General features: G+C 41.0%; 1 protein-coding gene across 1 annotated transcript; it reads right to left on the bottom strand.

Annotated features, from left to right (window-relative positions):
• Positions 1-1,261: 1,261 nt before the first annotated feature.
• On the bottom strand, positions 1,262-22,590 carry LOC137346966 (UDP-glucose 4-epimerase-like). The gene is made up of 12 exons (XM_068010924.1): positions 22,495-22,590; positions 21,698-21,753; positions 20,111-20,237; positions 12,950-13,065; positions 11,325-11,438; positions 7,724-7,900; positions 6,548-6,661; positions 4,102-4,168; positions 2,594-2,679; positions 2,282-2,359; positions 2,025-2,139; positions 1,262-1,806 (listed from the first exon to the last, which is right to left on the bottom strand). The coding sequence occupies exons 3-12, from the start codon at positions 20,232-20,234 to the stop codon at positions 1,724-1,726; spliced, it is 1,074 nt and encodes a 357-aa protein (XP_067867025.1). The 5' UTR covers positions 20,235-20,237; positions 21,698-21,753; positions 22,495-22,590; the 3' UTR covers positions 1,262-1,723.
• Between the last annotated feature and the right edge of the window lie 688 nt (positions 22,591-23,278).

Genomic DNA, 23,278 nt, shown 5'->3' on the forward strand with positions numbered 1-23,278 from the left:
GCTAGGCTTATATCGACTGGAATTTAGAAGAATAAGAGGCGACTTGATTGAAACATACAAGATCCTGAGGAGTCTTGACAGGGTGAATGTGCAAAGGATGTTTCCCCTTGTGGGAGAATCTAGAACTAGGGGTCACTGTTCAAAAATGTGTCGCCCAAGACAGAGTTGAGGAGAAATTTTTTTCTCTGAGGGTTGACAGTCTTTGGAACTCTCATCCTCAAAATATGTTTAAGGCAGAGGTAGATAGATTCTAGATAAACAAGGGGGTGAAAGGTTTTCGGGGGTAGGTGGTAATGTGGAGTAATCAGTTCAGCCATGAACTTAATGAATGGCGGAGCAGGCTCGAGGGGCCGAGTGGCCTACTCCTGCTCTTAATTTGTATGTTTTTATCGAAGCTGATACTGACACTCCTATCCAGAGCCTCAATTTTCTGAACCAGCCTTCTATAGGAAATTTCATGTAGATGGGCACGGATTTGGAACGTGACTTTTAACGATTTTGGAGATATCTATTTAGATAGCATCTTTCTCTATACAGGATGTCCCAAAGCATGTTACAGCCAATGAAGTACTTCTGAAGTGTCGTCACTGTTGTAATGTAGGAAACCTGCCAGCCTATGTGTGTACAGCAAGCTCCCACAAACAGCAATGTGATAATGACCAGATAACCTGTTTTAGTGATGTTGATTGAGAAATAAATATTGACCAGGACACTGGGAAGAACTCCATGGGATCTTTTATGCCCAGCAAGGGCAGAATGTACCCCAGTTTAACATTTCACTGAAAGATGGTACCTCTATCAGTGCAGCACTCCCTTAGTGATGCACTGGAATATTAGCCTAGATTTTGTGCTCAAGTCTCTGGAGTGCAGCGTGAATCCACAACCTTCTGACTCAAAAGCCAGAGTGCTAACACTGAGCCACAGGTGACAAATACATTCCGCTCCCTTTTCTAAAAGCTTCTTTGTCATATTAGCATCTTAAACAAAAAGTTTCAATGAAGGCCTTCAGATAGAATCTCCCCTTATTAGGTCACCCTGATGGAGTGATTTATGACCAGTAGATATCAGGTATTATCATAAACAGACTCGAGGGTTCCAGTTCTACCAATCTGCAACTCGCTTGTTTTAATCTTGATAAAGTCCTGCCTGATTCTTGAACATAAATATCCTCATCAACTCAAACTACAGTGGGGGCAGTTTGTCTAACTGTAAACAATGTTGCTCTCATGTTGAAAGCAAAAAATATATACATGCAAACATATACCAAAACTTAGTGTTCATTTATTTGGAATGAAATTATTTGAGGCATTATTCTAAAGTATAAAAACTTCAAATGCACCAGTACTGTACCCAGCCCATTTGTAATGTATATATACTTTCAAATTATATAGAAATTACTAGATTTACAAGACCAAACATTTGGTCACAGTTGTCTAAGCAGCTCAAACTTCAGTCAAGAAAGCATGAAGCAAGTTGAAAAAAATCAGTTGCTTAACTAATTTCATTGAGCAAAAACTGCCTCACAATTTCCATCAGTTCTAAAATTTGATGCATCACAGTAAATTGCTGTTTTGAATGTGCTGTGCTCTGATGAAGTTTTCCTTCACATCATCCTCCACCATAACAGATTATGTATACTTAGGAAACTACTTTGTATTTTATTACTGGTGATCTACACACTGGGCTACTACTAAAAAGATGTTAACAAAAGATTTTTTTTTAATCAACTGTTAGATGTTGCGTTCGGTATTTCATTCTTGCTGAAGCCATAAGGATTCTGGGATTGCCAATACCACAAATCTTGACCTAAAATACAAAGAACATTGTTTTTCAAACTTGTTGTACATTCCAGTATTTAGCTATAGTATAGTACTGCTTCAGACAACTAAAACAAATGCAGCTCTAAAATTGTGGCTAACAAAATAGTAACTGTTCAACTATCCAACATACTTAAAAAGTTGTTTTGATATGAAACATCAAAATTACATTAAACCCCCCAACATTTTATTACATTGAGTGCTTACACATCTTATCAATCTCATACTCTGCCTTCCATCCAAGCTCCTTCTCTGCAAGAGCTGGATTGGCGTAACAGGAAGCAATATCTCCTTCTCTCCGTGGAACAATCTGATATTTAATCTGCAAAAGATAGGGAGGAGAGAACTAACATTTTGTCTGTTAATCTGTGATTCATACATGAATCAGTTAATTCGCTTTAATTAATTTTCAGCCAAACTAAAAGGTGGCACCACAGAAGCCCTTAAATTTTGGCGACACTTACCTTTCTCCCGGAAGCTTTCTCCATTGCTTTTACCATCTGTAGAACAGAGTAGCCTGTTCCAGTGCCGAGATTGTACACCTGAACAAAGAGAGCCATATAATTAGTTATTGTGAGGACAGATAGTCCTAGTGTAAGTTACATAGTGCTGTAAAAGGGCAGAAAGTCTTGGGAAGAATAGGAGGAAAAGGATAGGAAAAAAAGATACCATAGAAGTGAAGCAGGGAAATTGTGTAAAAGGCAGCAGAGGCAATAGTCTCATAGACTAAGAGTACAATGTTAAAGCTGTCCAAAGTGCAGCTGTCAATAACAAACCTTGCAGCTGCATCTCTCTTTAAGCTTCTTCAGTGCAGCAATGTGTCCCTTTGCAAGATCCACAACATGAATGTAATCCCTGACACCTAAACAGTAAGACAAAGCTCTTATTTGCCTGCAATCATATGTATTCAAATCCAAAAACAACTCGTTTGCCTGATTTAATATGCAAAATTACCCGAAGAACAAAGTGTGTTTCCAGCATCATCATGATACTCATCAAAAATGCCCAGAAAAGTTCTAACTGCACTGCAGGTAGCATTTTAGATGACAGACATTTACAAACAAAAATTCATCCCATTATCTAGAGGTATCCAAAACTAGGTCCCACTTCCACCCCATAGCCCTGTAAATCAGCATTTCAACTTGTATCTAGTCCTGGTATCATCCTGGTGAAACTACATTGTACTCTTATGGCTTTAACATCCTTTCACTCAAAACTGTACACAGTATTCTAATTGTAGTCTCACAACTGCCTTGTACAAATTTATCTTAACCTATTTGCTCCAATACTCTATATCCCCATAAAAGCCAGGAGGTATTAGCCTTTATGGCTTTCCCTACTTGCAATCATACAGCTGTCTTTGTGCAAACACAGCACTCTGATCTCAACTAAGAAACCATTTTCATGCAAGTGATCATTACATATACAGACCCTGATTATCAAGCACATTAGCCCAAAATTTCCTGCAGAGCTCATTTGCTTATGCTGGAATGTAAAATCCAGCAAATGCAGCACCGTTAGTAGTGGTATTACCGAGTGACCCATGAGCTTCTGCCATGGCGCCTTACTCAGAACCTATTGGCTCTGCTGCTCCTGTGGGTGTAAATCTACCCCAGCAAATACTAGTGTGAATATAGGAAGCTTAAGTGAGCCTGTCTTTTGCATAGGAGTGGATCTATGTAAATGAATGGCAGAAAGTTTCAATGGAAATATCACAATGTTTTGACCAAATAAAGTCAATGGAGCTGCTGCAGGGCAGTTCCCACCAATAACCTACAAACAACGGAGGTACAAAACACAAGGAATGTACTTGGAAAATAAAGCACTCCCCCTTTCCTGAAGACTTGCATCTCACTTTCGAACAACACCTATCAATATATTAAATTCAGTGAATCAGTTTATTCTCCCTTCCCAAAGCTTTTTCTGAGCCCTCAAAAATTGAAGGACACAAATGTGCATTCTCTTTCTGTTTTAAACAAGCCACACCCAATTATAAATAGGCAAATAAGCAACGTGTACTAAGTAGGGAAGACAGAACTGAAATTAACTAGAGCTGAAGTGTAATGGAATCCAAATTCCAAAACAGATGACTATGTGCAACTCAACACTTTAATAGTTCAAGTTATGTATATGATGTTTAGGCCTACGGACTCAGTGATAGATTCCACAGGAAACAGAAGTAGTCATCCCCTTTCACCACGGTGTGTTGGAACACCAGTGTTTTGTGCCACGATGATGATAAACGTAGAACTGAATGATGGACCACAAGGGAGAGTGATCGTACCTGTGCCATCACATGTCTCATAGTCATTTCCAAAAACATTCAGGCACTGCCGACGTCCAATAGCAACCTGCGAAGTCAAACATTTAGTAACATCCATGAAGCAGCTGCTACTGAAAAGTAAAAGCTTTTCCTATTCAAGCAGATTACAGCTGAACTATTGTTGTATAAACATGTTATAAAAAGTTACCAAATGTGGTGTGCAGCAAGTGAATGGATGACTTCTGACCCCTCACTCAACTCAAGGCACAAAATAAGCTGCAGATGTCATCAACTCAGTTTTAACCAATTGTTCATTCAGAAGACAATTAGCAGAACTCTGTAAGCAGCGCCCTTCCCCCAGCTGAAGGGGAGGTACAGGGCTTAAGCAAATAAAATTAACAAATGAACACACCAACGTCTAGGCTGCTTTTATCACTTGATGTTGCATTGGTTCAGCACTCAGAGTGAGACAAGCTCATAAAACAGAATCACTTCATTCTTTGCATTGAAGCATCAAGCATTGCTGAGATGTCATCCAGAGTAAAAAGCTCTTATACCCTGAGGACAGCTCTCTTCCTCAGAGGGTGGTTGAGAGATTGGGGGCAAAAATTAGACCTACACAGAAGCTGTCACTCAATTTCTGATACTAGCTCATCACTTCTTGCCTCCCTTGATTAAAATTCTCACATTAACAATTTGCTTTACAGCAGTGTTTCATTTGGTTAACGAGTTATTACCAAATAATTAACAGTCAACCAAAGGTGGCTTCTGACAGAACATGCCACTAAAATAGTGGCCACACCCAATGCCTTTGTAAAGTAGGATTCATTTAAAAGGTCAAAGATCCATTACTAAAGATAGCTGTGGTTAAAAAAAAAATGTAGCTTATGACATGTTCAGTTGCAATATTATATAAGGAAATACTCAGGTGGTGTGAGATACAGGAATAGGAAGGAGGGACTTTAAAAATACTAAGAGCTCTCCTACATTTCAGAAAAAAACCCATTGCCAACATTTTATTAGCAGACTTTCGGTTATCATAGAAATTACAGCACAGAAGGCCATTCAACACTTTGCTTCTGAGCCTGTGCGAATTCTAACTGGAGTTATCTACTCCAGTCACATTTCCCTGCTCTTGCCTCATATATATTTACATGCTTCTTAAAATGCTGATCCAATTCTCTGTGGAAGCATGCTTGTGTCTATGCCCCAACAGTAAAGCATTCCAAAATATTGAGGGGGGTGGAACTTATAAGTAACCCCTCAATTCTTCTGGTCCTAAAGACTGCATTTCCTTATCACCAATTCACTAATCAGTGGAAACAATTTTTCGCTATTAACGTTCAAAATATTTCATGACTTTGAAAAACGCTTTTAAGATTTTCTATTTCAGTGAAAAAAGTTCCAAATTTTCATGTCTTTTATTCAAAACTAGAAACTCTTATTCCTGGCATTATTCTAGTGAATCTTTATTTCCATGGTTCTCATACCATTCCTATACTCCAGTGCCCAGAACTGCACAAGGCAAGAGTTGAAGCATCATCAACAATTTGTACCAAATGAACATTAATCATTTGGTTTTACCCATGTATAAAATCCATCTGAATATAAAATCAATCTTTTCTGGCCTGTATATCACTTTTGAAAGATCAATGAACTACACCCTGGTAGTATTGGTGGATAATAAATGATTTGGGAGCCCAGGCACTTCTATATCATCCTGATGTACCCATTTGTGGATGTGTCCTGCAGCCTGAGCAAAGAATATTTCAAGTGCAAAGAAAATATGGCTGTACTGGTTACTCAGAGTAAAGTGGCAAGTCCAGTCTTCACATGCATCTACTATTAAGGTCCAATGGTTAAGAATTTTGATTTGCAGATTCACACAATCTTCTTGGAGACCAAATTAACAACCACTTGTATTTATTTAGTGCCATTAGCATAGCAAAGCATCCCAAGGCATTTCACAGGACAAACATATTGACAGTGACCAGAGCAGGGGATATTAGGATAAGTGTCCAAAGATTAAGTCATACAAACAGGTTTTAAGGAGTACTCTACAAGAGATTTAGGAGGGATTCCAGAGCCAAGAGCCTAGACAGATGAAGGCATGGCCACCAATGGTGGGGCGAAGGCAGTCAGGGATGCATGTTCTAACATCCATGGAAGTGCAAGAGGACAGTGAAAGAACCAGCATGAGTGACCAACTCCATGATTAAATCCTCCAAATTAAGAATTTACACCCCAAAATAAAATCAATCAAACTCACAAGAGGTAATGAAGGGGTTTCAGGACCTCTGCAAGAAGTTAAGGCTCAGTCAATAATTATACAGCATTTATAGTTTCTATTAGGAGGAAGTCATAAGCAACATGTTTTATCGATGTGAAGGGCATTTTGATGGGAAAAAACTTCTCCCTATTGCCACTGTACTCACATGCTGTTTTAAACCTTTTTAAAATTACCTACCTGTGAAATGTATGGCATCAGATTGTTAGGAATACCATGGGGATCTTCACCTATTTTTCCCGATTCATGAGCTCCAATAGGATTGAAGTATCGAAGTAGAACAGCATTCCAATCCTGAATGGACAATAGTTTGTTAGTCACCATCATAAACCAGATTCAAAGATGTCTGAGAACCTGCTACTTGTAAACCTTGCTTAATTTGAAAAATGATACCAAGAATTCATATCCTGCAGTTATAAAGAAAACTTTATAATAAGTTAACAATTGTGCATCTGAAAACAGAGATTGTGATACATTTCACAAGACTTTTGATAAATAAGATAAATACAACTTAAAGCTGGTTTCAGCCAATTGCACTTTTAAAGAAATCCTTTAGTCTGTGACGAGTAGGTTGTTAATGCATGTAATCAGCGAGGGAGGGAGGGAACACAAGATAGACAGACAGAAAGTACAACCACTTCTGCGCATTTATAAAAATGTACTGCTTAACAAGCAAGTGGGCAGTAACACTTAGACAGCAGAGGTTCCGCGCACTGACCACCCATGACCTAGCTGTATGGCTTAAGCAGATCATTCCTGATCTGATATAACCAAGTTAGCGGAGAATGACCCTATGACCATCTCCTTCCTGACCTCAATTTGACCTTTCATGCCCAGTTTGAGGGACCTTCCTCTCCAAGATGGGCGAGGTGTCCAATAAACACCTGATGGAGATGATTAATAACCATAATTTTCTAAAGTCTGGTTCTCGTTGTTACATTTGCATTGCACACAAAGTTGAACCATTTAATTCCCAACAGTTGCTTCTGCCAGCACAAAGGAACGCTGCCAGTCTCTTGATGTTTTGCTTAAGCAGTGTCCATGTTTCAGATCCATCGAAAAAGTTCTCTACAACTTTATTACATTTAGTAGTGGCATGTTGGTCCCTGCACCCCAATTGATGATAGTTATTTTCAATTTGTGAAATATTTCCTACAATTATCCACCATCACAAAGCCAAAAGTTACAGACACAGGCACACAGCAATTAATCCCACATGCACACACATATATACAGCACAGATAGGAGACAGCACAATAACTCAAGACATCTTGCAAATGCAATCAATTAACACTGTATATAGCCTACTTGCAGTCTGGCAACTTAAGGTGTTAATAACAAAATGGAAAGAAATACCTTTTCTGCATGGCAGAGATCCTTGATCATTTCTTCAATGAAGTATTTGGTTTTTCCATAAGAATTAGTGCAGCTACCAACAGGATGTGCCTCATCTATTGGCAAGTAACTGGGATTTCCGTATACAGTTGCAGAACTACTGAAAACAATGTCTTTAACACCATGTTCTCTCATTATCTAAAGCAGCAAAAAAAATTGTATAAACCATTCAAAAACTCAGAGAAAGATTCACTTAAAGTGGTATTTGATGACCTGTTTTACAGCTGTTTTGGGTAGCATACATACACATGGTATCTCATTTCTGACAGGTTTTTCCAATTTGTAGCGATTACAATTATTAATCTTTCAGTATACAAATCAGATTGACAGAACACTCTCAAACAGCATCTGCACCGAGAACATGCCAAAAAACGTACACAAAACTTAGAAGTTTTAAAGCTACATGAAAGTAACCTCAAATAAGGCTGCAATTTTACCTCAGAACTCACTTGACAAATCACTTGCGGTTTCCCCTTCATATGTGACATAACTAAATCCAGTCATTCGTACACATTCAAAAATCACCCAGATCTCTATTTCAAATAATTTTTAAACTTTTTAGAAAAGTTAATCATCCAACAGTTCGAAAATCATGCTCCACGATTGCTATGGTTTAAAAGTAAAGGAGCTCAAGTGCATGGTTTAAGATGCAAAACACGCCACAATTTTGTACCCAATGTCTGCAGTCACAAGGTTTAATTTAATAAAACTACACTGTTGGAGATTATTCTTGTGCAGATATTTTAAAATGGAGAGAATGATGAACTTGACAGTTATATTTTCTGAAATGTCCTGTAATATATATCTGCAATTTATGCATATATCCTCCATATCTAAGCAGCCTCACAAGGCACGAGCTAAACATTAAAATAAACATAAGGGAAGTATAGCTAGACTGTATCTGATTTTTTCCCATCACTGTGGGTACAAATCTTCAATCACTTATGGGGCATCACAACCATACACTAAATATGTTACTAGATCACTATTTTAGTCTTTTATGAAAAAGTGGCTACCTCAATGGTTCAGCTGTTAAATGTCTTGTACATTGTGGAGCAGACATACAGTAAAGGTAGGATCCAGACTCAATCCAGCCTCAGTGCTGTTAGCAGATCTCAGCTAGGACAATGGTGGTAGTGTTATACTTAGTCTTAACAGTCTTCAGCTGTGGGGCTGGAAAATGAATGAAATCAGCCAGCTGGGGTTTGTATCTGAACTCTGAGAAAAGATTTGGGCTCAGCAATGACCACTGTCCCCCTCCCTTATTGAAATTTGATATCTGGGTTCACACACAAGGAATAATGGTCATGAACAAGGTACCAGAGAGCTATCTGCACTTCAAAGGAACATAGGAACAGGATTAGGCTATTTAGCCCCTTCAGTCTGCTCTGCCGCCATTCAATGAAATCATGGCTGATCTGATGTCTTAACTCCATTTACCCACCTTGGGTCCATATCCTTCTATACTTTTGCCTAAAAAATATCCATTTACCTGCCTTGGTTCCATATCCATTAATATCCTTGCCTAACAAAATTTTTTTTTAAAAATTTATTTAGAGATACAGCACTGAAACAGGCCCTTCGGCCCACCGAGTCTGTGCCGACCAAGACCCACCCATTTATACTAACCCTACAGTAATCCCCTCAATTCCCCCACCACCTACCTACACTAGGGGCAATTTTACAATGGCCAATTTACCCATCACCTGCAAGTCTTTGGCGGTGGGAGGAAACCGGAGCACCCGGCGAAAACCCACGCGGTCACAGGGAGAATTTGCAAACTCCGCACAGGCAGTACCCAGAATTGAACCCGGGTCCCTGGAGCTGTGAGGCTGCGGTGCTAACCACTGCGCCGCCCTATGTTACCTATGTTAGTTTTGATTTTTTTCAATTGATCTAGCCACAAAAGCTTTTTGAGGGCGGAGAGTTTCAGATTTCCATTACTCTTTGTAAGAAGATGTGCTCCCTGACCACCCCTGAATGTCCAGCTCTAATTTTAAGGTAATGCTCCCTTGTTCTAGAATCCCCCAGGAGAGGAAATAGGTTAGACAGATTAAAACTGTCAAATCCTTTAATTGTCCTAAGCACTTAATTAGATCACCCTTAATCTTCGATAATCAAGCCTAGTGTATGCAACCTGTCTTCACAATTTAACCATTTTAGACCCAGTATTATTCTGGAATATGAGCTGTACCCCTTCCAAGGCCCAAAAATCCTTCTCAAGGGGCAGTGCCCAGAGAAGCAAGCAATTAGGAAGGCAAATGGTATGTTGGCCTTTATTGCAAGAGGATTTGAGTACAGGAGTAAAGCTGTCTTGGTGCAATTGTATAGAGGCTTGGTGAGACTGCACTTGGAGTATTATGTACAGTTTTGGTCGCCTTACCTAAGGAAGAAGATACTTGCCATAGAGGGAGTGCAATGAAGGTTCACCAGACTGATTCCTGGGATGGCAGGATTGCCCTATGAGGAGAGATTGAGGTGACTGGGCCTATATTCTCTAGCATTTAGAAGAATGAGAGGTGATCTCATTGAAGCATAGAAAATTCTTACCGGGCTCGACAAGAAAGATGCAGGAAGGATGTTTCCCCTGGCTGGGGGATCTAGAACCAGGGGACACAGTCTCAGAATAAGAGGCAGGCCAGTTAGGACTTAGATGAGGAGGAATTATTTCACCTAGAGGGTGGTGAATCTTTGGAATTCTCTACCCCAGAGGACTATGGAGGCTCAGTCATTGAGTATGTTCAAGACAGAGATTGATAGTTTTCTATATATTAAGGACATCAAGGGATATGGGGACAGTGTGTGAAGATGGCATTGAGGTAGATCAGCCATGATCCAGCTGAATGGTGGAGTAGGCTCAAGGGGCCAAATGGCCTACTCCTGCTCCTATATCCTATGTTCCTAACTGAATGCAGCACTCCAAATGGAGGTCTAACCATAGCTATAACAACTGTGGCAAATCTTCCACCCCTTTATATTTCAGCCCCCTTGTGATAAAGGCCACCATTCCATTAGCCTTTTCAAACAACTTTTTGTACCTGTTCATTAGTGAGTTCTGTACATGGACCCCAAAAAATAGAAAATATTCTTCCTTGGGTCCTAAGTGGCTGACCTCACACTTCCTCACAATGAACTGCCACAGTTTTGCCCACTCACAATCTATCAATATCCTTTTGCAACATTTCTGCATCCATCTATACTACTTACTATGCCACCTAACTTAGAAAACCGGATAGGTTATCCCTAAGCAGGAGTCAGTCATTTACAGCACAGAAGGTGGCCATTTGGCCCATCGAGTCCATGCCAGCTCTTCATGGAGCGATCCAATCAGTCCCACTGAACAGGGGAGGGGGGAAAAAAATCATATACCATGAACTGAACAATGCTCAAAGTCTAGATTGTATCTGGCAGCTGGAACTAACTAATTTCTTACTGACACCTTTATCGTCAATGGGTAATGAAGAGGAAGGACTACAACCTTGAACACAATGCTCTCATTTCCCTCACAGATGCTTATTTTACAGATCAATTGATCATCACCTTCCTGACTCAGCACACTCACCTCCAGCAGTTTAATTGTTCCTGTCAGGTTGACTTTGTAATAAAGAAGAGGCTTCTGGACAGACTCTCCGACAGCCTTCAACCCCGCAAAATGGATTACAGCTGAGAAACTGTGCTGGAAAAATAACATGTAATCCTAATTACTAAAATATACCATATTCAGTTGCCCTAATGATCACGTCCACTCATACTTGGAGAACTCGTTAGGCATTAACCCGTCTCAGAAGCATTCTGAATGGGAATTAGAAGTATTGCAATGGAGTAAAAATATTAATTTTAATCTACAAGGATAAATTTTCAAATTGCCTATTGAAACACCACTAAGCTTTTCAATTTAGTATTAGAGATCAAGTCCTAAATGACTTCTGCAACTATGACTTAATCACAATCGCACAAGCACATTTAAGATCCTTGTAGCTGCCAGAGAGACGACTTTCCTGCATAAAGGTAAGTGCATTCAAACCTGAGCAGAAAGGTCAGCACCGTAATTCACTTCACCATTAGTGCTAAACATTTAAACCAATCTTCTTGCAGAATGATCAGTCATGAAATTCCCGACCTTCTAACTACGCAATACAACATTGCAGCATTCCAAAATATATGAAGAATGTTTCAAAGTGCTTTACAGTCAATGAAGTATTTTTAGTGTAGTCACTCTTGTAATAAACGACAATGACTGATTTATGCCCAACTCCCAACACTGCAAGTTTTTAATCTCAAACTGGGGATCAGAGAGTACAAAACGCTGTAGAGGCATTTTACTACAGTGGGAGTCTGGGAAGGGGCAGAAAAGAAAGGATATCACCATGACTAGTTCATGGGGGGCCAGTGAATTGAACCCAATGTTTGGAGTATGTACTTCTGATCACTTGCAGCCAAGGAACAGTTACTGGGGAAAAATATTTCCTAATCCATTCTATGGGCGACAACTTATAATTATATAGTGCCTTTAACGTATTAAAACATTCTAAGGTGCTTCAGAGGAGCCACATAAGGAGATAGTAGGTCAGATGACCAAAAGCTGGGTCAGAGGTACTTTTTAAGGAGCATCTTAAAGGAAAAATCAAGGTAAAGAAGCAGAGAGGCGTCAGGAGGGAATTTCAGAGGCCTAGGCAACTGAAGGTATAGCCACCAATGGTGGAGTGGTTAAAATCAGGGATGCTCAAAAAGCCAGAATTAGATAAGCACAGATATCTCGGAAGGTTATGGATCAGGAGGAGATTACAGAGGAGGGCAAGTCCATGGAGGGATTGGAAAAGGAGGGAGAATTTTAAAATCAAGGTGTTGCTTGACCAGGAGCCAATGTAGGTCAGCAAGTACAGGAGTGATAGGTGAATGGGACTTTGTGCAAAATAAGACACAGGCAGCAGAGTTTTGGATGACCTTAAGTTTATGGAGGGTTGAATGTGGGAGATCAGCCAGGAGTGCATTGGAATAGTCAAGTCTAGGGGTAACAAAGGCATAAATGAGGGTTTCAGCAGCAGATGAGCTAAGAAAGGGGCCAAGTTATGGAGTCTTTGTGATGGCACGAATTTGAATGGACCTCAAAGTACACATTGCTAAACCATAATTGAAACCAAAAAGATAGGAATAGCAGATTATGGGTATTGGGATTCAGACTGGTACCTCTTTGAAGAGGTTACGCATTGCGGATTCATTGAGCAGATCAATTTCCTGGAAGATTATGTCAGTTCCTGTAATCTCACTCACACGACGAATGCTTTCAGGAAGTCCATCCTTACCTAAATTACAAAAAAAATTTCATATAAACATTTCCCAATTATGTAATCTGATCATTTTCAGCATGAGGTCACTCCCTGGATGGAACGGCAAGTTTATCAAGCAAATAGCTGACCAGGAAGTAGGGTTGTCAAATGTTGGATAAATGCCTGGTGGTTTGAACGCCTTCAACGGAAAGAGTCTACTTCCACCAGAGCCCCTCCAAACCAGCAGTTCTCGTGTCCCAATTGCTCAAGAACCTGCAGATCAAGAATTGGCCCCTTCTGTTACCAACGAACATGCCAACTACCACAGGGACAAGCCTTCCCACGATCTTCACCTGCGAAGAATCTATCATCACGATCGCATTATACCCGATCACAAGACAATTGCTCACAGTTTGTAAATGTTACTTCATTTAACTTATAAAAGTTGGGTCCAATGTAGTGGAGTGTCTTTGCACACATACAGAACCATACCAGCAAAAGTTAGTGTCCTCGAGCAGTATAGGGGTGGAAGCCTTGTGAAATTCTTCCCTCAGGTTCTATGATCATGAACAGAAGGAAATCACTACCTTACTTGCAACTGTAGATCAGCAGCATTGTTAAGCAGGATTATTGGACTACTGACATTTTTAAACAAAAGCAGTTAGGCACCACCACCATGTAGATTCCAGTCCTTCAATTAGTGTTTGCAATGTCAGAAACGATTGTCTCTTACTCAGAAGGTTGTGGGCTCAAGCTCTACTCGAGCACAAATTCTATGCTGACATTTCCCTAGCACTGAGGGAATGCTGCACTGTTGAAGGTGTCTTTTGGATAAGATATTAAACTGAGGCCCTGCCAGCCCTCTCAGGTGGATGTAAAAGATCGCATGGCATTATTTTGAAGTAGGGCAGGGGAGTTCTCTCTGCTGTTCTGAAAGATTACCTGGTCATTATCATATTGCTGTTTGTGTAAGAGTGAATAAACTTCAAAATGGCTTAATTGGTTGACAAATGCTTTGGGATGTTATGAGGTCATGAAAGACATCATACGAGTCCACGTTTTGCTACTTTCATAATTAAGAGGAGAGAACAACTAGAAAGGGTCCAGTAATTCTACTAAATGGCTGGATTCCTTAAAGTGCAAGGCTTTCTTCTGATGGCATGCTTGGAACAATGAGGGCACCGAACAGTCACGCTGTGACACATAAAGAGACTTAGTCTGATTGAGGTTTAGGATGGTCTGAGGTTGTGAAAGGCACTATATAAATGCAAGTCTCTTTATTTTTTCCCCCAAAGTGCATGAATGTGTCACCTTCCAAATCTATGTCCATCTTTCCTGAACCGCCCATTTGATTTTATAAAATCGGGATTAAGATCCTTTATTTTCTTTAAAATCAGAGTTGCATCAACTTTATTGTCAACTCCCCACGTTGTTAATGGTGACTGAGCATAATCAACAGCAGTAAAGACTAATGCAAAAGTAGCCATTTTAAACCTCAGCCATGTTCTGGAATCCATTTGAATCTACCCGTAGGAATCCTTTATCACCCCCAACTCCTAATATAATTCAATAAAGATTTTACTGTTATGGACAGGTCGTAAGTGGTGTAGGTGGCTTCCACGTTTCACTTCCCGACTGGCCGCATGAAGTGTTTTGTTAAAAATGGTGCGTTAGTCCTGGAGTGCTTTTAGGGTCAAATAAGCAGACAAATGTCAGGTTTTCTCTTGGGTTAAGAAAAAGATGACTATTTACTTCTTAAACAATTCCCGAAATGGTCACAACCTAACCCACACATGCATTCAGAAGAATAGATGGCCAGAGAAAAAAAGGGTAGGATGCAATTAAGGTCCAAATTATTATACAAGAGTCCGTTGCTTAAAGAATTTTCAAAGTTTCTTTCCGGAGGAAATTTTATAAGAGTGTTGCAGGCCTGAATGTTCCTTGTCTTGGAGTTGCTGAAGTGTTGTAATCTTCTGTGGTTAAAACTTAGCCCCAAGTTGGTGGTGTGAATCTAGTTTACTTTCACAGATTGAGTGTCTCAAAGTCACCTTGCAATTTCTGTGCTGCAGCAGTTGTTCAAGTTGTTATTCAGCAGGGTTCTTTTGCTTAGCTGGACCATATCTCTCAGCCTCTGGATGGAACTGGCTTTCTGTGGTCTTTTATTGATCGCCCCTCGCTCTCCAGAGGGCTACCTTTTAAGGTAAAATCCATTGCATTTGAGTCTGTCAGGTGACCACACAATGGCCCAGGATACAGAAACCATGGCTCTCTGTTGGTGTCTGGATGGGGACCATTCTGTTACAAAATGGTGCAACTTCACACCTATTTATCTTGGTGTGGGCTATGGAGTCAGCCTGCCTACAGAACCTTTGTTAGTTCATTCCTGAGAGGTCAATATGTAATGGGCTCTCCCCAGAGCTAATTCAGATGAGGTTAACAAGTTTTAGCCTCCACAGATGGATGTGTTTATTAACAGTACAACAGGGATCACCTAACCTCTACTCCACTTTGTCTGTGGTACAAATGTGCCCATTCTCTTGTGGTTCAGTTCAACAGTTCACTTTTAATTAATAATTCCTCTAATTCGTTGTTTATTTCATCATGGCTCCTTCCAAACATGACATTACTATTGCTACTGCAGTTATCAATGACTTCCTTTTCCACCAACCTTTTGGCCACTCTAATTGTAGCTTTTGTTACCTTAAGCTTATCGTGATACCTGTTCCTATTCCCAAGGGTTTTTGCTTTTGCTCTGTAAAACTATTTCTACTTAAATCTAATTAATCAACGACCTGCATTTATAATAACTCCTTTAACATAGTAAAAACGCCCAAAGGTGCTTCACAGGAACATGAACAAAATTAGACACCAAACCACGTAAAGGAGTTATTAGCACAGGTGACAATAAGCTTGGTCAAAGAGGTAGGTTTTAAGGAGCACCTTAAAAGGAGGAAAATGAGGTAGGGAGGTGGAGAGGTTTAGGAAGGGAATTAAGGAGCTTAAGCCCTAGGTAGCTAAAGGCAAGGCCCCCAATGGTGTAGCAATTAATATTGGGGTTGGGCCAGAATTGGAGGGGCAAAGAGATCTCAGAGGATTGTAAGGCTAAGGGAGGTTACAGAGACAGGGAGGGGTGAGGTCCTGCAGCAATCTGAAAACAAGGATGAAATTTTTAAAATTGAGGCATTAGTGCAGCTGGAGTTGAGGTAGGTAAGCAAGAACAGGGGTCAAGGATGAATGGGACTTGATGCGAATTAGGATATAAGCAGCAGAGTTTTCGTTGAGCTCGTGTCTACGGAGACTGCAAGGTAGAAGACAAGCCAGGAGAGCACTGAAATAGCCAGGTCAGCAGCAGAGGAGTTGAACCCGAGGCAGAGACAGATGATGTTATGAAAGGGAAATCATGTTTGACAAGCCTGTTGGGAGTTTTATTTTTGAGGACTTTACTTGTAGTATAGATAAAAGGAAAACAGTGGATACGGTGTTTTTGGATTTTCAGAAGGCTTTTGATAAGGTCCCACACAGGAGGTTAATAAACAAAATTAGAGTACATGGGATTGGGGATAACATGCGGGTATGGATTGGTTAACAGACAGAAAACAAGGTAGGAATAAATGAGTAATTCTCCGAACAGCAGGCTGTTACTGGTGGGGTAACACAAGGTTCATTGCTGGGGCTACAGCTGTCCACAATCTATACAAATGATTTGGATGTGGAGACCGAATGTAATATTTCCAAATTTGCTGATGTCACAAAATTGGTGGAAATGTAAGTTGTGAGGAGGATGCAAGGAGGCTTCAAGAGGATTTGGACAGGCCAAGTGAATGGGCAAGAACATGGCAGATGGAATATAATGTGAAAGTGTGAAGTTATCCACTTTGGTAGAAAAAAACAGTAAGACAGGATATTTCTTAAATGGAGAGAGGTTGGGAAGTGTTGATGTCTAAAAGGGACTTGGGTGTCCTTGTTCATGAGTCACTAAAAGCTAACATGCAGGTGCAGCAAGCAATTAGGAAAAAAGTAATCGGCCTTCAATGCAAGGGGTTTTGTTTTCAGGAGTAAAGAAGTCTTGCTGCAATTATATAGAGCCTTGGTGAGACCGCACCTGAAGCATTGTGCACAATTTTGGTCTCCTCATCTAAGGAAAGATATACTTGCCATAGAGGGAGTGCAATGGAGGTTCACCAGACTAATCCCTGGGATGGCGGGATTGTTTTATGAGGAGAGACGGAGGAAACTGGGGCCTGTATTCTCTAGAATTTTGAAGATTGAGAGGTGATCTCATTGAAACTTACAAAATTCCTATAGGGCATGACAGGATGAATGCAGAAAGGATGTTTACCCTGGCTGGGAAGTCTAGAACCAGGAACAGTCTCAGAATAAGGGGTAGGCCATTTAAGACTGAGACGAGGAGGGATTTCTTCACTCAGAGGGTGGTGAATCTTTGGAATTCTCTACCACTGAAGGCTGTGGAAGCCAAAAATCGATGGATATCTGGATACAAATGACATCATGGGATATGGGGATAGCACAGCAAAGTGGCATTGAGGTAGATAATCAGCCATGATCTGACTGAGTAGCAGAGCAGGCTCGACGGGCTGAACGGCCTACTCCTGCTCCTATGTCCCAGAGGTGGAAGTAGACGGTTTTGGGGATGGAGTGAATATACAGTCAGAAGCTCATTTCAAGGTCACGTAGACCGCCAAGATTGCGTATGATCTGGTTGAACTTGAGACAGTGACCAGGGAGAGGGAAGGAGTCAGTGGCCAGGGAATGGAGCTTGTGGTGGGGACCAAAGGCAATGGCTTCGGTCTTCCCAACATTCAGTTGGAGGAAATTCCTGCTCATCCTGTGTCAGATAAGCAGCATGATAAATCAAAGGCAGCGAAGGAGAGGACAGCGATGGCAGTGAGATATAGCTAGGTGTTGTCAGCATGCTCATGGAAACTGATGCCATGTTTTTGGATGATGGCTGTGAGAAGAAGCATGAGAATGAGAAATTGGGTTGGCGGGGACGGGGGACAGGGTGGAAAAGGCTTTTCAAGGATAGAACCTTGAGGCTCCAGATGTAATGGTGCAGGAACAGCAGAGAAGCCATTACAGGTGATTCTCTGGCTACGACTTGATAGATAGGAATGGATCCAGGTGAGTGCAGTCCCTCCTAGCTGGACGATGGAGGAGGAGGAGGATGGTGTGCTCAACTGCGTCAAAAGCTGCAGGCAGATCAAGACGGACGAGGAGGGATAGTTTACCATGGTCACCGTCACATAGGACGATATTTCTGACTTTGATAAGGGTCGGAAACCTGATTGGAGAGGTCCTGTACATGACCAGTTGTCCACCTTGGCTTGGGTTTATTAAGTGCTTTTCTTTAGGGACATGCATGGCTCTCCTTTGCATTAGAATTATTTTAAAGATATTTCTCATTTGTATTAGTGCTTCCCCACCCATTTGGGTGCCCAATCTACCCATTTTTTAGTCCTCTGCCATGTTTTGCAAATTTAGCCCCCTTGTGATCCACTACTGGCACTGAATTTTTAGCTTTTTAAAAAAACATTTAATCAAGTGAACCTGTTAATGTTATGGTCACTATTTCCCAGGTGCTGCCCCACATGGAGGTCTGATAAAATATCGAGGTCATCACTAAAGACTAAATCAAGTACATGGTTATCCCAGTCTCATTAAAGTACTGTCAGAAAACAGTAAATTACAAGCTGCTATAACATTTTTCATGGCTGCTAACAATTTCCAACTGTCAATTTTTTCTCCACTCCTTTTTCAACTGTTCTTGGGGTACAATTTCATTAACAAAATCAACTCTCCAGTAATTTACTCAGTAAGTTAGTCTGATATGAGCGCCTAAACTGTCAACTCAATATCACAGGCAAGTCTGGCGCCCACCTGAAGCCACACGCACAATTTTGAGCTGTTGTCACTGCATAAAACTTATGAGCAGCAGCACTAGCTGATTTTCCTCCCGCTAGTCCCTAGGCAGAGAGATGAATTGCAGCACCCTCCCCAACTGTTGCGCCAATTGAGATCAGCTAACTCGGCACAAATCACCTTCTGGTCCACGTGGCTTAGCATTTACTCAGTGAAGAAAGGACAAGTTTAATTTTGAAACTTGCTGACAATTTAACTACAATATTCAAATTGTGAGATTTCCAGTTTGTGGAATTGAGTATCTGATCATTACAACAACCTCACATCCAAGCCCACTTATAGGAATACAAAAGCAAAATGCTGCAGAGCTTTCTGATGTAAGGTCATTGCCTGAAACATTAACTCTGTTTCTCTCTCCACAAATGCTACCTGAGCTGCTGAGTATTTCTGGCATTTTCTGTTTTCTTCCCAATCATAGGAAAATGAGAACATACAAAACTGGAAAAGACCCTACAACCATTCTGGCTGGTTCCAAAAACTACTCATAGCTGCAACGTGGTCCCAGCAGTACATAATAAATAGGAAAAGTTGTCTGGAACTTTAAAACCGATCTTACAATTCAGGATGTTCCAAGTTTAGAGAAAATTCATTTCCTGCCCAACAGGAATACGTTTAGTTTCTAAAGTAACAACTGGCCTGTCCAAGTGTCTCATCCACCAGTCCCCAAACTCATCCCAGTTGAATTAAATTCCTTTCGACACAGATAGTCTGAATTCGACACCCGAATTCAAGATCCTCTGCTAACACACCCAATTGGCTATTCTTCACATGCAAAACTGGGCAGTGAACATTTCTGGACTGCTCAACCAAGGTAGTTGTCACAGCCTGATCCTGTCTTTAGCTGATCTGCATATCAAGTTTCATTAGGGATCACTGGATAGTAGTGAGATTCCTGACCATACCTGTGTCTCTCTGTTATCCTACCTTAATCCTGAAGCTAATTACCCAGCCTCACTGGTTTTCCATATGAGAGTTAACCTAGGACCTGCCTGGGTCTCCAGGAACAATGACCATACTATACTGAGGCAGAAGATTAAACAAAAAGCAGTACCGTACTGAGGAATTCAGCAATCCTTGCACAGATGCATAAACAAGCGGCATGCAACAAAATAAGTATATAAAATACAAAACCATTTTCTACCTCGAATTGCATTATGAAAGTTGTCAATCACAACTGGAATGTATCCTGTTTTAATCAGCTCAATCACACAGTGGCTACCAATGTAACCAGCTCCACCTGTCACTAGGATCTTCTCTGCTGCCATTTTCTATAAGAAATCAAAATGATTCAGAATTAATTACATTTTTTCCAATATTTAACTAGCAAAAATATCTTTAGTACAGTTTCTCTGTGAATAACATCAATGTTTGCATTTTTTTGCAGATGTTTTGTTACTGTTAAGTGGTACAAAGTACAGCTGTTGAGGAGGGGTTCTTATTTATGGCTTAACTCCTCAAATCCCGAAGGTTCTGAAACATTGAAGTCAAGTCTTGCATATTGTAAGTTCAATAACACTGAAACAAACTTAAGGCTTAAAATCATATTCATAAATCACACCTAATGGTTTGGTTTGGGATCCAAATGTGCTACAGTTCTGAACTCTATCTTGGGCCTTTATGAATCCAATTATTCATTACAAACAGTTTTTACGCATTGATGATAATCCACATTTCTGCTTTACATTATACACAAAATAGAATACAAGCAAGGAGAATTTAATTGACTTATCCTTTATCAATAACTTTAGATTTCCTTACATGACAAGCTCTTTCTGTTGAGCTAATAACTCCTTTACTTTGTTATCCTATCAATTGTTTCTCTCTTTTTCCATATAGTTGCTCTTAAACCACATGAAATCTTTAATCTTTGTTTCTGTATCATTTGTACCAATTAAAAAGGATGTATTCCCAGACTGCAATAAAATTATTAAAGACCCTCCACAACTCTAAGATTATCTAGAACACAGATAACAGTAATAGCATGATTATAATTCAAACCTTACATATAGAAACATAGGAAAATAGGAGCAGGAATAGGTCATTCAGCCCATCGAGCCTGCCCCGCCATTCAATATGATCATGGCTGATCTTCCACTTCAATGCCATTCTCCCACACTATCCCCTTCTGTCATTTGTATTTAGAAATCTGTCAATCTCTGCTTTAAACATACGCAATGACTGAGCTTCCACAGCCTTCTGGGGTAGAGAATTCCAAAGATTCACAACCCTCTAGGTAAAGAAATTTCTCCTCATTTCTGTCCTAAGTGGCTTCCCCCTTATGTAAATAGTGTCCCCTGGTTCTAGACTCCCCAACCAGGGGAAAGATCTTACCTGCATCTACTCTGTCTATCCCTTTAAGTATTTTGTAGATTTCAATGAGATCACCGCTCATCGTTCGAAGCTCCATAGAATACATGCCCAGTTTCCTCAATCTCTCTCCATAGGACAGTCCCGCCATCCCGGGAACAAGTCTGGTGAACCTTCATTGCACTCCCTCTATGGCAATAATATCCTTCTTAAAGTATTCCAAGTGCTGTCTAACCAAGGAAACTGGAGACTTTTAATCTTTACCCGTATTACAGCTGTTCTTGATCAAAAGCAGATGGGTAAGGGTCAAGGAGTAACTACTATTTAAATGGAGCACTTTAAAAGAGTCAGTGAATTTCCAACTTGGATATGCACAAGCCACTTCCAACACTGACTGATAAAAATCCCATACGAAACGAACCTGTCTTTCTTCAGAGATGATGATCGACTTGCTACGTAAGATTCCTTCCAGCTGACCTGAGAGCAATTATGTAAAAAACGTAATAAGAAGTCAGAGAACCAAACACATTCAGGAGATTCAGGAGCGCGCTGGATTCAAGCTGAATGGAATCTCAGGCAGAGGAAGGGCACCAGATTTATGGCTTCCAGGCTCAAATGAATCTCCACACCTACAAATTTCCCCAAACCATCATGTATGTCCTTCCAAATCTAGATTCTTACTCTCATTTCCTGATTATAAACTTTCGGATGGTGCTTTAAACATGGAGACCCCGAGTAACCTCATATCACAAGCCAAGTTTTAACTGAATGAAATTCCCAGCCGGTGCCTCCAGTCTACCCAGCAGCCAGCAGCGATGAGCAATGAATGGGCTCGTTGTGCGGCTCAGTCACCAGGAAGCAACCTGCACTGTCCAGGAATACTGACGTGGCCGGAACCAGCACAGAACGAGTCACAGACACTACCGACTCCGGGACAGACCTACAGGGTGAACGTGCAACAGCTCCGGTAAAGGTGCTCGGAGAGCGGACACGGCTGGAGACTCCTCTGCGGCGCCTTGGTAGCGACTCCTTTTCCTGCTGCTCCCGGCTACCCAGGGTAAACTCCACCCGGCTACCCAGGGTAAACTCCACCCACCAGGAACTCTCATTTCAATTCACAGGCTAACAAGCCGCATAGAAAGCCCAATCCCACTGCCTCCTCCAGGGGAAGGCCGATGCCGAGCTTTACCTCCGGTTATCTAGAACACAGATACTTACCACCGACCCACACCGCCCCTCACCTTGCCCCGTCGCCCTCGCACCGCGCATGGGCAACTCCCTACCCCCACCAGGAATCGACCGCAGCCACTCCGCGCATGCTCATTATGCAGACAATGGCAACATTTCTCCGCATGCGCATACCTTCCCATCCTCTTCCCAAAGGGTAGCAGTACAAATTAGAGCTGTCATTCATCAGTAGATTGGTTAGTATAGGTTCATATAGTGAATCGCTCCAGTGGTGAAAAAGTGCAACATCCTACCTGGTTGGCGATTTATCCTTTTACTCGTACTAGAACGTTTCATGCAAGCAGTTCTAGATGTCTACAATGGAAACAAGCGGTGACACACATTTGTACAGTACTAATAAAAAAAACAGTACCTCCCCCAGCAATATATGCAGCTTTGAAAAATATTTATTTTTCCCACCAACCTTCCGCCCCCTCAAAGTTGTTGACTTTTTAGTGGGGTACAATTCTATTGGTAATTTCCAGTACATTACTCAAGTACGGACCAAGCCAAGTCATTCAGGCAAGAAGAATTAAACCGAGCCTGGATTTTCTGACGCAACATTCACAAGTGCAACCTTTTGGAATATCCCAGCCACCACCCTGACTTAGATTGAGTTCCTCGGTGATCTTCACCCTCCTACCCAAATGTGGAAGGGGGGACAAAATTAACACAAAAATTGTTACCTAATAGAAACACGAAACTTAACAGAAAGCACACAGTCAGAGCTATGCAATCTACTACTAACCTTTTCCTTGAACAGCCAGCAGAAGGT

The sequence above is a fragment of the Heterodontus francisci genome, chromosome 31, assembly GCF_036365525.1.
Source record: "Heterodontus francisci isolate sHetFra1 chromosome 31, sHetFra1.hap1, whole genome shotgun sequence".
Lineage (NCBI taxonomy): Eukaryota > Metazoa > Chordata > Chondrichthyes > Heterodontiformes > Heterodontidae > Heterodontus > Heterodontus francisci.

Excerpts from the sequence above, each read along its gene's own strand:
- LOC137346966 (XM_068010924.1), bottom strand. The coding sequence starts at position 20,234 with ATGGCAGCAGAGAAGATCCTAGTGACAGGTGGAGCTGGTTACATTGGT. Across the intron at positions 7,901-11,324 it reads GAACAATTAAACTGCTGGAG|ATAATGAGAGAACATGGTGT; the intron begins GTGAGTGTGCTG and ends TTGCTGCTTTAG. Across the intron at positions 2,360-2,593 it reads AAGAGAGATGCAGCTGCAAG|GTGTACAATCTCGGCACTGG; the intron begins GTTTGTTATTGA and ends CTCTTTGTTCAG.